This window comes from Myxine glutinosa, chromosome 5 (genome assembly GCF_964187855.1).
Source record: "Myxine glutinosa chromosome 5, kmMyxGlut1.1, whole genome shotgun sequence".
NCBI lineage: Eukaryota > Metazoa > Chordata > Myxini > Myxiniformes > Myxinidae > Myxine > Myxine glutinosa.
Genome location: NC_136265.1, coordinates 137,176,451 through 137,188,787, shown reverse-complemented (window position 1 = coordinate 137,188,787; position 12,337 = coordinate 137,176,451). Strand labels below are relative to the sequence as shown.

Sequence of the window (12,337 nt, the reverse complement as noted above, 5' to 3'; positions counted from 1 at the left end):
GTAAAAAATAAACGTGCATTATAAGCACAGAAATGGCTTACAACGCGCCGTCAACGCCAGTAGGCCGCACCCAAAATGGGCCCGCTCTCAATCCTCTCTCTCTCGAAGGCAAAGGTGTAGAACAGATGAAAACAAATGCCAAGGCACACAGGATGGAAAAGGAGAGGGAGGGGGGCAGGGGAGGGCGAGGGAGGGGGGCAGGGGAGGGCAGGAGAGGGGGGGAACCTCACGACGGACTCACCAAAACACAGAGCAGTTGCTCACAGCCGCCATGACGCTACACCCAACGCACCGACGGCCGATAGGTGGCGACAGAGAGAGAGAGAGAGAGAGAGCAGGAGGAAAGAATGGGGAGTGGAGATGAAAGAAGCACGGTCAGAGAGAGAGAGAGAGAGCAGGAGAGAGCAGGAGGAAAGAATTCCAATTATTTTTCCCCTAAGATGAGGATTTCATTTTGACCGTGCTGGCTTTCCAAAACGCCTCTTGCACCTGCTTTGTTTCATGTCCTTGTTTGTGTTTCTCCTCTCGTGGAACCACACCACCACCAGCCTCTCTTCCACTGTAAATGGACAGGTGTCTGCCATCTTGGATTAACGTATTATTTGTAACACCGCAAGGTGTATAACTGTATACGTTGCCGTGGGAAATCAAGGTAAAGCTGACGTTTCGGGCATTAGACCTTCCCTTCGTCGGGACAAGAGCCCGCTGACGCAGACCGACGCGAGCTTCGACACGTTCGGCATTCCCTAGACATACAGAAACCTTCTCAAAGAAAAAAACAGCAACAACTAGAACGGCACTCAGTAGAGAGCATGACTCCACCTGGTTGACCATATCACTCAATGATGAAGAATCACTTAAAACATTCCACTAGCTGGATCCAGATCCGGATCTTCACCACAATTGAAACGAATCGTCCTTGTCACATACACAACCTGTCCACCAGGTTTTGTCCAAATCCATCCATAACTTTTTAAGATATCCTGCTATGTATCGTTTTTGGCCCTATCTCCCAATGGTGAAGGATCACTTAATAATTAAATAATTCTCATATCCGAATCCATATTCAGATATTTACCAAAATCGAAATGAATAGTCCTTGTCACACACACAAACTCTCCACCAAGTTTCGTCCAAATCCATCCATAACGTTTTGAGATATCCTGCTATGTATCGTTTTGGGCCCGATCTCCCAATGGTGAAGAATCACTTAAAAATTAAATAATTATCATATCAGAATCCATATTCAGATCTTCACCAAAATAGAATCGATTCTTCCTTGTCACATACACAAACTGTCCACCAAGTTTCGTCCAAATCCATCCATAACTTTTTTGATATCCTGCTATGTATCGTTTTTGGCCCGATCTCCCAATGGTGAAGGATCACTTAATAATTAAATAATTCTCATATCCGAATCCATATTCAGGTATTTACCAAAATCGAAATGAATAGTCCTTGTCACACACACAAACTCTCCACCAAGTTTCGTCCAAATCCATCCATAACTTTTTGAGATATCCTGCTATGTATCGTTTTTGGCCCGATCTCCCAATGGTGAAGGATCACTTAAAAATTAAATAATTATCATATCCAAATCCATATTCAGATCTTCACCAAAATTGAATCGATTCTTCCTTGTCACACACACAACCTGTCCACCAGGTTTTGTCCAAATCCATCCATAACTTTTTGAGATATCCTGCTATGTATCGTTTTGGGCCCGATCTCCCAATGGTGAAGAATCACTTTAAAAATTAAATAATTATCATATCCAAATCCATATTCAGATCTTCACCAAAATTGAATCGATTCTTCCTTGTCACACACACAACCTGTCCACCAGGTTTTGTCCAAATCCATCCATAACTTTTTGAGATATCCTGCTATGTATCGTTTTGGGCCCGATCTCCCAATGGTGAAGAATCACTTTAAAAATTAAATAATTATCATATCCAAATCCATATTCAGATCTTCACCAAAATTGAATCGATTCTTCCTTGTCACACACACAACCTGTCCACCAGGTTTTGTCCAAATCCATCCATAACTTTTTGAGATATCCTGCTATGTATCGTTTTTGGCCCTATCTCCCAATGGTGAAGAATCACATAGAAAAATGATAGTAGCCGGATCCGGATCTTCACCAAAATCTAATTATTTCCTTCTTGTCACATACGCTACATCTCTGCCAAATTTCGTCTGAATCCGTCCACAACTTTTTGAGATATTTTGTTCACAAACGGACAGACAGATGAACGGACAAACGGACAGACAGATGAACGGACAAACGGACAGACAGTGGTGAAAACAACCTCCATCCACCTTTGGTGGCGGAGGTAACGCGCTCTGTCGGAGCAGGCGTTGGGTGGGAGGGGGTTCTGCATCCTGGAGCAGGCAGGTGGGAGGGGGTTCTGCATCCCGGAGCACACGTTCATTCAAACGTGGACATAAAGCTGGCTATCCGATCTGCATTTGGACTGCGGACGTTGAAGATCGAATGGTGTCATTGGATGAGTCGGTCGTTGTAAACGCGGATCCATTTCATTAAAATTATTACATCAGAGAAGAGCAAGAATAGAAACCGCGACCCCTGGTGGATGCTTTGGGCCATGACAGCTGAACTGACCGACTACCACAACTACTAATATATGGTTATAATAGGACTATAAACATGACGATCATAAATGCACCAAGTAATAATAACACTACAAATAAAAAATATTGAAGTCTTAGTTTATTGGAAATGTAAAACGGGTCGCCGATGGTACATGACGTCATTTCCTCCGCAATGAGAGATTCGCGTACCCACGTATTACGTCATTTCCTCCATAGTCACGTGCGACGTGCCGCCGTCGCCATGCGTGTGGAGAAATGTTACTTCTGTTCGGCCCCGGTTTACCCGGGCCACGGTATGCAGTTCGTGCGTAACGACTGCAAGGTTTGTGAAATGAATGGCTGGGAGACGTTTGTGAGTGTGTTCGGTGTGAAACGGCCTTTAATCTTTCAAACTCGGAGTCCATTTAGAAGGGCTTGCTCAGCTAGGATTCTAAAGGCCGAAGATCGTAACAATCCCTCACTCGGACCCACGTTGGCATTTTTGAATGTGGATTTGTTTTCCGTCTAATACCGTTGGTAAAGCTTCGACGTTTACTTTGTGAAAAGGACATTTTGTGTGTAAATGTAATTTATCATTAACTATGACATTGGCAGACTGGAGAAATTGGTACAGTATAGGGGATTAGAACATGGGATCACGACGTCATGAGTCACGTGCTCAGATGGCAATACAGTACAGTGTACACGACTTTAAAAATGACGTATGAATGTTAAACGAGGCCCATTGCGCATGCGCTGTGTGTGTTTACAGTGACGGTTCGGCTCAGGACATTTTTATCCTGCCGATGCAAGCGCCAAATGTCGAATTGAAATCGTCTTCTTAACGTCATTTTCAGCATTTGGACGAAATAATTTAATTTTCAAGATGGTGAAACATAATTGTTCAGTAATGCAAATCGGTCTCGTGGAAATATAGGACCACGAGAAATATCCGTGCATGAGACAGGCGGGTTTGTACATTCTAGCTCCAACCGTGGATATAACACACACACACGCACGCACGCACGCACACGCACGCACACACGCACACACACACACACACACACACGTATATATATTCAGTTCTCCAACCTTTCCCTGCTTGTCGTAAAAAGGCGACAAAAAGGGTTGGTGTCAGGAAGGGCATCTGGCCGTAAAACATTGCTTCAAAAAGGGGACCAAAAAGCAACAACAACCACGGTCCCCGAAAAAGGCCAACCCCCGCTTTGCGGGGGAAAATGGCCTCTAAAGGTGTTTTTGTTTTTTTTCTCCAACCTATTAGCGCACGTAATGACGTCACCGTCATGTACGTAAGCTTTGCCTGTCAAGCTCTCGGAAGAACCATCCGACAGAGCATAATTTTGATCTTGGTTCAGATACTGTCATAAGTGTACAAAAAAAAAACTCACAGTTACCGACCTGGTTTCACCCTGTTGAGGCTTCATCAGGGCAACGCAGTGAGTCCTGCATACACTTGTGACTCTGAAAACCTTTCGGTTATATACCAGTTATAATGCGATTTCATACCATCAGTGGTGAACCGCCATTAGGGTATCTAGTTATTGTGCGATTTCATACCATATCTGAACTAAGATCAAAATTATGCTCTGTTGGATGGTTCTTCCGAGAGCTTGACAGGCTAAGTGTATGTACATGACGGTGATGTCATTACATGCGCTAATAGGCTGGAAAACTGAAATTATATTTAGATTGGTTACTCCCGGCTGCATCCAGACGTTTCCATATAAGGAGTGGATACCAGAGATAATGTGCCATGTGGCAGACGGTGCTTATCGCTTCCATTAAGGTACAGCGATAGCTGGATGGGATACCATAATGGCGGTTCACCACCGATGGTACTGATTAAATATATATTTTATATATGTGATATATATAATCACACACACTCACATACACAATCTCTCTCTCTCTCTGTTCAACCTTTACCAACAGATGCAAAAATCAAGAATAATTTATTTTGTGGCCCCGAAGCCAAACAAACAATATATTAATAATAGCAGTCACAGCTCCCATAGAGTCAGTCCTTCCCACCTCCATCCTCGCACATCAACATGGTAAATTGTAAGTTAGCTTGCCTTGTACATGCCTAATCCCAGATATGGCCTTCCCATTGGTGCTCAGAAAAATCTAATGCAGATACACAGTGCATTCACTGGTAGCGGGCCGTTAGGGGGTTGGGGGTTGTGTACTGTGATGCACATTGCTGCACTCCACTTCCACTGAACCACCTGGTCAGGAGTTTGCAGTATGAACAGGTGCCAATTTGGTGATCTGAGGAAGTTCTCCACGTTATTTTAAAAAAAATGTTTTGTATACAAGATCGAGGCTCATGAAAGAGCGAACATTAATCACACAAAAAGTCAAACCGACACATAAAACACAAAATAAGGGGAGCGGAACACAAGATGGGGAGAGGGGGGGAAGGACACGAACACAACATTTGAGGGCAAGGTATCGAGAGAACTGTGGGAAGGAGAGGGCTTGGGGGGGAGGTGGGAGAGGTATAAAACATATGGACACTACAAGGACTTCCAGGAAAGAAGTTGGAATTTCAAAAAAGTGTATCGGGTAAAAATTAGCAGGGGTAGAAAAGATCAAGGTTTTGGATGGGGGAAGATAAGAGATGGTGGTGAACAGCTGTTTTAAAGACCTGGAGGGCGCAGTGGGATTGAAGGGAGTGTGGGAGTTTGTTCCAGAGGCGGGAGAAATGGGGAATGAAAGAGTGAAGGTGAACAGAGAGCCTAGATTTTGGCAGTTTAACCATAAGAGGGTTGCTGGCAGATCTTGTGCGATCTGTAGGAATATTTGGGGGACAGAGCACAGAGAGAGCTGGGGGAGTGGGGGAGCAAAGCCGGAGAGGAGTCGGTAGAACACAGAAAGACCACCAACCTGCCTGCGGTGAGTGAGTGAAAGGCCCTCGGAGTTAGCTTCATCGCGGGATATTCCAATGATTCTGTTTTTCCTTGTGCAGGGGTCCACCTCTTTATCTCAGGTACTTTTCCAAGTATCTTTCAGAAGCTTGATGAGCCATGCCAAGTCACAATCCTTATCCTGGACACACAATACATTTTATATTTGACACAAACTCTTCAGCTTCCTGGGGTTTCTGTGCATTCACACTGAGCATTTTGAGAGGATTACTTCATTTTGAAAGTACCATATTACCTACCAACGAGTCACGTGATCAGCGATTCAACACAAATAAGCCACATTATCAATTGGATATTAAAAGCGCACGTTGCAAGGTCGAGCATGTGATCAACTGGCAAGTGTGAGCCACATGCCTTGGTGGGAATCACATGCCAGTCACGTGTTCAGATATGAATTTCAAGCGGACTGTCCTATTAATAATAATAATAATACTAAATAACCTGTCTCCTCCCCACCCCAATACCCATTTAGGTTTTCCGCTTCTGCCGATCAAAATGCCACAAAAACTTCAAGAGGAAGAGGAATCCCCGCCGCTCCCGCTGGACGAAGGCTTTCCGCAAGGCACACGCCAAAGAACTCACCGTGGTTTGTTAACCATCCATGACCTCCCCCTCTCCTCCCCCGACACGTTTTATTGAGCGGTTGAGCTTTTTCCCGGGGAGTTTATACAGATAAGTAGATTAACGTCATTTAATTTTCAACAATGTAGTCATTCCCTTAACCCACTCCTACTCCCCTCTACCCTCCCAACATCAGGATACCTGTTTTGAGTTTGAGAAGCGGAGAAACATTCCCATAAAATATGACAGGGCACTTTGGAAGGACACAGGTAATTGTGAAATGATAAATCTCACCCCCTCCATCCCCCACTCCTTCCACTCCACTCGCTTTCCCCACGCCCAGTTCTCCCAATCCCCACTTCCGAACAAAGTTTCCTCATTTACCTCGTCATGGTTCCTTTTTATAATCGGATACTCATTACTTTTACATCTTCACCTCTTTCTCTATCCCACCCTCCCTCCCATTTGCAGTTAAGGCGATGATGCGAGTACAGGAGATCAAAGAGAAACGCCAGGCACAGTTCATCAAGAACAGGTATGTTCTACAACCGTTGTGTTTTTGCAAACCATTCATGTACATTTAGTATTATAAAGGGGTCCTGGTGTTGGCTTAGCGGTTAGGGTGCTGGCTTGGGATCCTAGGATCCTGGGTTCGAATCCCGGTCGATCGCTGAATTAACGCCAGGGGGGTTGACTCAGCCTGTCATCCTTCCGAGGTCGTGCAAATCGAGTACCAGCTTGCTGGGATGAATGATCCCGGTCTGTACCCCCGATTTAGAATAGGTACACCGTATCCCTGCGCATCGTAAGAGCGTGACCAAGGGTTGGCGTCAGGAAGGGAATCCGGCCATAAAAACATTGCTTCAAACAGGGAACGATGATTGTCATGGGCCCCGCAAGGCTAACCCCTGCTCTGGCGGGGAAAATGGCCTTAAAACACCATGCAGCATTTAAAAATGGCATTTACACCATGCAGCCATTTACACCATCAAGTAGATGACAACCCTCCCATCTACTTTCTCAACAATCCTCTCCAAGAAGTTCTGTCGCTCAAGCTTTTGGGTCTCACCATCTGCCATGATCTTTCTTGGGAAAACCACATTTCCAAGCTGGCCTCCAAAGCCAGTCGCCGACTGGGCATCCTCCGTCGTGCGAAGTCCTTCCTAGGCACACCTGAGCTCCTCACCACATACAAGGCTTTCATCCGCAGCTCAATGGAATACTGTTCTCCCCTATGGGCTGGTGCTCCTGCCTCACACCTGGCTCGGCTTCACGCTGTTGAATCCAAAGCTTTCAGAATCATTGGAATCTCCCGCGATGAAGCTATCTCTGAGGGCCTTTCACTCACTCACCGCAGGCAGGTAGGTGGTCTTTCTGTCTTCTACCGACTCCTCTCCGGCCTTGCTCCCCCAGCTCTCTCTGTGCTCTGTCCCCCAAATATTCCTACAGGTCGCACAAGATCTGCCAGCCACCCTCTGATGGTTAAACTGCCGAAATCTCGGCTCTCTGCTCACCTTCACTCTTTCATTCCTCTTTTCTCCCGCCTCTGGAACAAACTCCCACACTCACTTCAATCACACTCCTCCCTCCAGGTCTTTAAAACAGCTGTTCACCACCATCTCTTATCTTCCCCCATCCAAAACCTTGATCTTTTCTACCCACACTAATTCACCCCAGATCCACCTTGTTTGAAATTCCAACTTCTTTCCTGGAAGTCTTGGCAGTGTCCATATGTTTTATACCTCTCCCACCCCCCCCCCCCCCCTTCCCATGCCTTCCCCCCAAAGCCCTCTCCCTCCCACAGTTCTCTCCATGTCTCCATGTCTCTCGGTCCCTGCTCTCAAATGTTGTGTTTGTGTCCTTCCCCCTCTCTCCCCATCTTGTCTACCGCTCCCGATGTTATTTGTTTTGTGTGTCTGTTTGTCTTTCTGTGTGATTAATGTTCGCTCTTTCACGAGCCTCGATCTTGTATACAAAAAAAAAAACAACAAAAAAAAAACAATCATTCATTCATTCATTCAAAGGGGTATTTGGAAGTTACATTATTTTGCGACTGTTATCGGTGAAGTTTAGCCCCCCCCCCCCTCCTCCCCCACACCCGCCCGCCTCAGTCATCCCACACCAGCTTCAGCCATGCACCGGTCGGTGTATCATGTAGCCGTTTGGGATTCCCTGATGTGATTTACACCATGCAGCCATTAGCGATTCCCTGCTGTAATTTGTACCATACAGCCATTAGGGATTCCCTGATGTGATTTACACCATGCACCCTTTAGGGATTCCCTGATGTGATTTACACCATGCAGCCATTAGCGATTCCCTGATGTGATTTACACCATGCAGCCATTAGCGATTCCCTGATGTAATTTGTACCATACAGCCATTAGGGATTCCCTGATGTGATTTACACCATGCACCCTTTAGGGATTCCCTGATGTGATTTACACCATGCACCCTTTAGGGATTCCCTGATGTGATTTACACCATGCACCCTTTAGTGATTCCCTGATGTGATTTACACCATGCAGCCATTAGTGATTCCCTGATCTGATTTACACCATGCACCCTTTAGGGATTCCCTGATGTGATTTACACCATGCACCCTTTAGTGATTCCCGGATGTGATTTACACCATGCACCCTTTAGTGATTCCCTGATGTGATTTACACCATGCAGCCATTAGCGATTCCCTGATGTGATTTACACCATGCACCCTTTAGTGATTCCCTGATGTGATTTACACCATGCAGCCATTAGGGATTCCCTGATGTGATTTACACCATGCAGCCATTAGCGATTCCCTGATGTAATTTGTACCATACAGCCATTAGCGATTCCCTGATGTGATTTACACCATGCACCCTTTAGTGATTCCCTGATGTGATTTACACCATGCAGCCATTAGGGATTCCCTGATGTGATTTACACCATGCAGCCATTAGCGATTCCCTGATGTAATTTGTACCATACAGCCATTAGCGATTCCCTGATGTGATTTACACCATGCACCCTTTAGTGATTCCCTGATGTGATTTACACCATGCACCCTTTAGTGATTCCCTGATGTGATTTACACCATGCACCCTTTAGTGATTCCCTTATGTGATTTACACCATGCAGCCATTAGCGATTCCCTGATGTGATTTACACCATGCAGCCATTAGCGATTCCCTGATGTGATTTACACCATGCAGCCATTAGTGATTTACACCATGCAGCCATTAGTGATTTACACTATGCAGCCATTAGGGATTCCCTGATGTGATTTACACCATGCAGCCATTAGCGATTCCCTGATGTAATTTGTACCATACAGCCATTAGGGATTCCTGATGTTATTGCAACTCATGCTTGCTGAACCAAAGCGTCAGCACTCAAATCGATTTTTGTTGTAATGCTCTGCTTTGTTTGGTTGTCAGGTTGAAGCGGGGCCGAGAGATTGATGCTGTCAGCAATCTGAAGGAGATAAAGCAGAATATCCAGCTGCTGAGGGCGCCACATGCTGGTAACAGTTCACTACCTTACCCTCATTTTCCTTGTGGGTCTAATGCTGTATTTGCTCTTTTATTTGATTCTGTATCCTAACACCGATCCAGGCACACATCCAGGAAAGTAAAAGAGTATCCTTTGCACCAAATACATTCCAGTACTTAACACCAATTTCCAAAAATACCATAAATGACGACAACAACAACAAACATCATCAAACATCTTACGACCATTTTCCTCTTTTTTTCAGTTGATCCCTGATGTGATTGTTTGTGTTTATCGGCAGAATAACTGCACAGCGAGTATCACCAAATTTGACATGTTGCGAATGTCTCGGACCAGTTCAACTTTGGGCTCACATGGAAGATATATATTTAAATGTATTGCATCACTGTATTTACTCATGCCTCGGCCACACGACAGCACGGGTTTGCGTCCTCTGGGTCGCTGCTGCACTAAGAGAGAACAACGGCGCGAGCCTTTGACCCTTTGCACGTGTACTCTTCTAGTGTCCGAGAAAAGGTTGGAAGAGAAGATGGTCCTGGCTGTTCCCAAGCTGGAAGCAGAAAAGATGGAGTGAAAATGGTGCAGTTGGGGTGCATGGTGGAGAGAAGAGAAACGAGGGGTGGGAAGGAGGAAAGGGATGGGAATTGGGGTGAGAGCCGGATTAGGTGTTCATAAATATATACTGTGTATCATGAAAACGCTTTTAAACTTGGGGGGGAAATCCCTTTCTTGTGACATAATTAGTACCTTTAATGACCTGTGCTCTTTTCTGCTTTGTTTAACCAATAAACGCATCGTAGTTGGACAACCCGGCCTCCACCAACCAGGAAGACATTGACGGAAAGGCTCAGCCGTGACATGTCGGTCACCGATTAGTCTTAACATGAATGAACGAGTGTCCACCTGAGCCTTGTTGTGAATCGGATTTCCTGGTCGTGCCTGTGGCCCTGCCGCATCCTCTGAACACGATATTTTGCTCTTCCATCCACGTCTTTTTTCTTTTTTTTTTCCTCCTACATTATCAAAGAGGCTGATTTTAAATCTCAGTTTGGACAAAAGCTATTTTTCCTTTTGCGGATCCTCAAGTGTCAACATCAGTTATTTAATTAGGGTGCCGTCTCCATATTATATTACAAATATGGTTGAAACCCACCCTTCCTTTTCTCCCATCCAAGCCCTTCAAACTTTTTTCTCTCTCTCTCTCTCTTTTCCACCTCTTTACAATCCATAATTGTTTCCCTTTTTCCTCCCTTTTCTCAACTTGCCTTTGAGACCCCACCCCAAGCTTTTCGCTTTGTATTGTGTGTCTAACTTCTTGTTGCAGCACAATGCCAAACTGATCCATAAAGTTGATTCAGAACAGAATAATTGTTCTTTGGCCTGAATTGCAAACATGATTGCTTCAACAATAGACTTTTCCCAAAGGGAGAAGCCCCTGCTTGGTGGCAGTTCAATATCCAGCCAATAGAGGAGTCCTTTTATAAGTGTCCATTGTTCAATGCTTCTCTTGATTGATTCTATGGGTTGTTGCCATTGGTTGGCGTCAAATCTAAGTCTTGCCCTACCATCCATTTGCAAACGTTGGTGGTGACTTCACGTTTTTACTAGCAAGCCCGTGGGCTGAAGACCACTTTTTGTTGTATTGTTTGTAGCTGTAACTTCTTTTTCAGTTTGGAATTTTTAAGAACAGGAAAAGGGTACCGAGACACTGGAGACATCACTTGCCAGGAGCCAATTGCAGCGTCTCTTGACTTATTGCTAAACCGCACAAAGCCGAGTCCATGCTTGCTTGCTTTGGCCATTCATTGATGGTAATAGAAATGTTTATGTCCAAGTCTTTTTTTTCTTTTTTTTGACCCCGCATTGCCTGAGTCTGAAGGGTGGAAATGCGAATGGTTCGGTGGATGTGCGGAGTATCGTTGACAGAGAGGAAGACAAATGATGAATTGCGAAAGATGATGGGAATATTGCCTGTGATTGATGCTGTGAAGAGGAACAGGTTGAGATGGTTTGGTCATGTGTTGAGGAAGGATGAAAGTGACTGGTTGAGAAGAGTGATGGAAATGAATGTAGAAGGAAGTAGAGGACGGGGAAGACCGAGAAAGACTTGGCTAAAGATGGTGGAAGAAGAAATGCGGGCAGGGGGGGTTAACAAGGAGAGATGCAGAAAATAGGGCAAAATGGAGAAGATTGTCATGGGGACCGCAAGGCCTTAAAATGGGAAATAGGGAAAATGGCCTTAAAATGCCTGTTGTATTGCCTGAGTCTTTGGTGATTGATATGGTGCCATTTTCAACTTTGTGCAATAAGTGGTTTGTGAGGAGAAGCGAAAGTGGTGCACAGACATTGGATCTTATTACCGGAGGTGGATGGAGGTTATGTTTTCACCCCCTCTCTGTTTGTTTGTAAACAGGATATCTCAAAAAGTTGTCGACTGAGTCGGACGAAATTTATTGGAGAGGTTGGGTATGTGACAAGGACAAAATAATTAGATTTTAGTGAAGATCTAGATCCGAGAATTTGTTAAATGATTCTTCGCCATAAATGGAGATGGGGGCAAAAACCAATGAATAAAACACAAGAACGGCACTCGATAGAGCGCATACCTCCGCCAGGTGGAACAGTTTATGGTTTGTATCCCAATGATAGGCTGGATCTGGATTCGGACCTGAACCAAAATATAATCGCCTTGTTCTTGTCACCTAATCAGCTCATCCACCAAGTTTAGTTAT

At 44.9% G+C, this 12,337-nt stretch overlaps 1 protein-coding gene across 1 annotated transcript; it reads left to right on the top strand.

Annotated features, from left to right (window-relative positions):
• The first annotated feature begins 2,821 nt into the window (after positions 1-2,821).
• On the top strand, positions 2,822-10,589 carry RSL24D1 (ribosomal L24 domain containing 1). The gene is made up of 6 exons (XM_068116099.2): positions 2,822-2,941; positions 6,022-6,135; positions 6,307-6,379; positions 6,582-6,645; positions 9,530-9,615; positions 10,109-10,589. The coding sequence occupies exons 1-6, from the start codon at positions 2,861-2,863 to the stop codon at positions 10,177-10,179; spliced, it is 489 nt and encodes a 162-aa protein (XP_067972200.1). The 5' UTR covers positions 2,822-2,860; the 3' UTR covers positions 10,180-10,589.
• Positions 10,590-12,337: the final 1,748 nt, after the last annotated feature.

Excerpts from the sequence above, each read along its gene's own strand:
- RSL24D1 (XM_068116099.2), top strand. The coding sequence starts at position 2,861 with ATGCGTGTGGAGAAATGTTACTTCTGTTCGGCCCCGGTTTACCCGGGC. Across the intron at positions 6,380-6,581 it reads GGCACTTTGGAAGGACACAG|TTAAGGCGATGATGCGAGTA; the intron begins GTAATTGTGAAA and ends TCCCATTTGCAG. Across the intron at positions 9,616-10,108 it reads GCTGAGGGCGCCACATGCTG|TGTCCGAGAAAAGGTTGGAA; the intron begins GTAACAGTTCAC and ends GTACTCTTCTAG.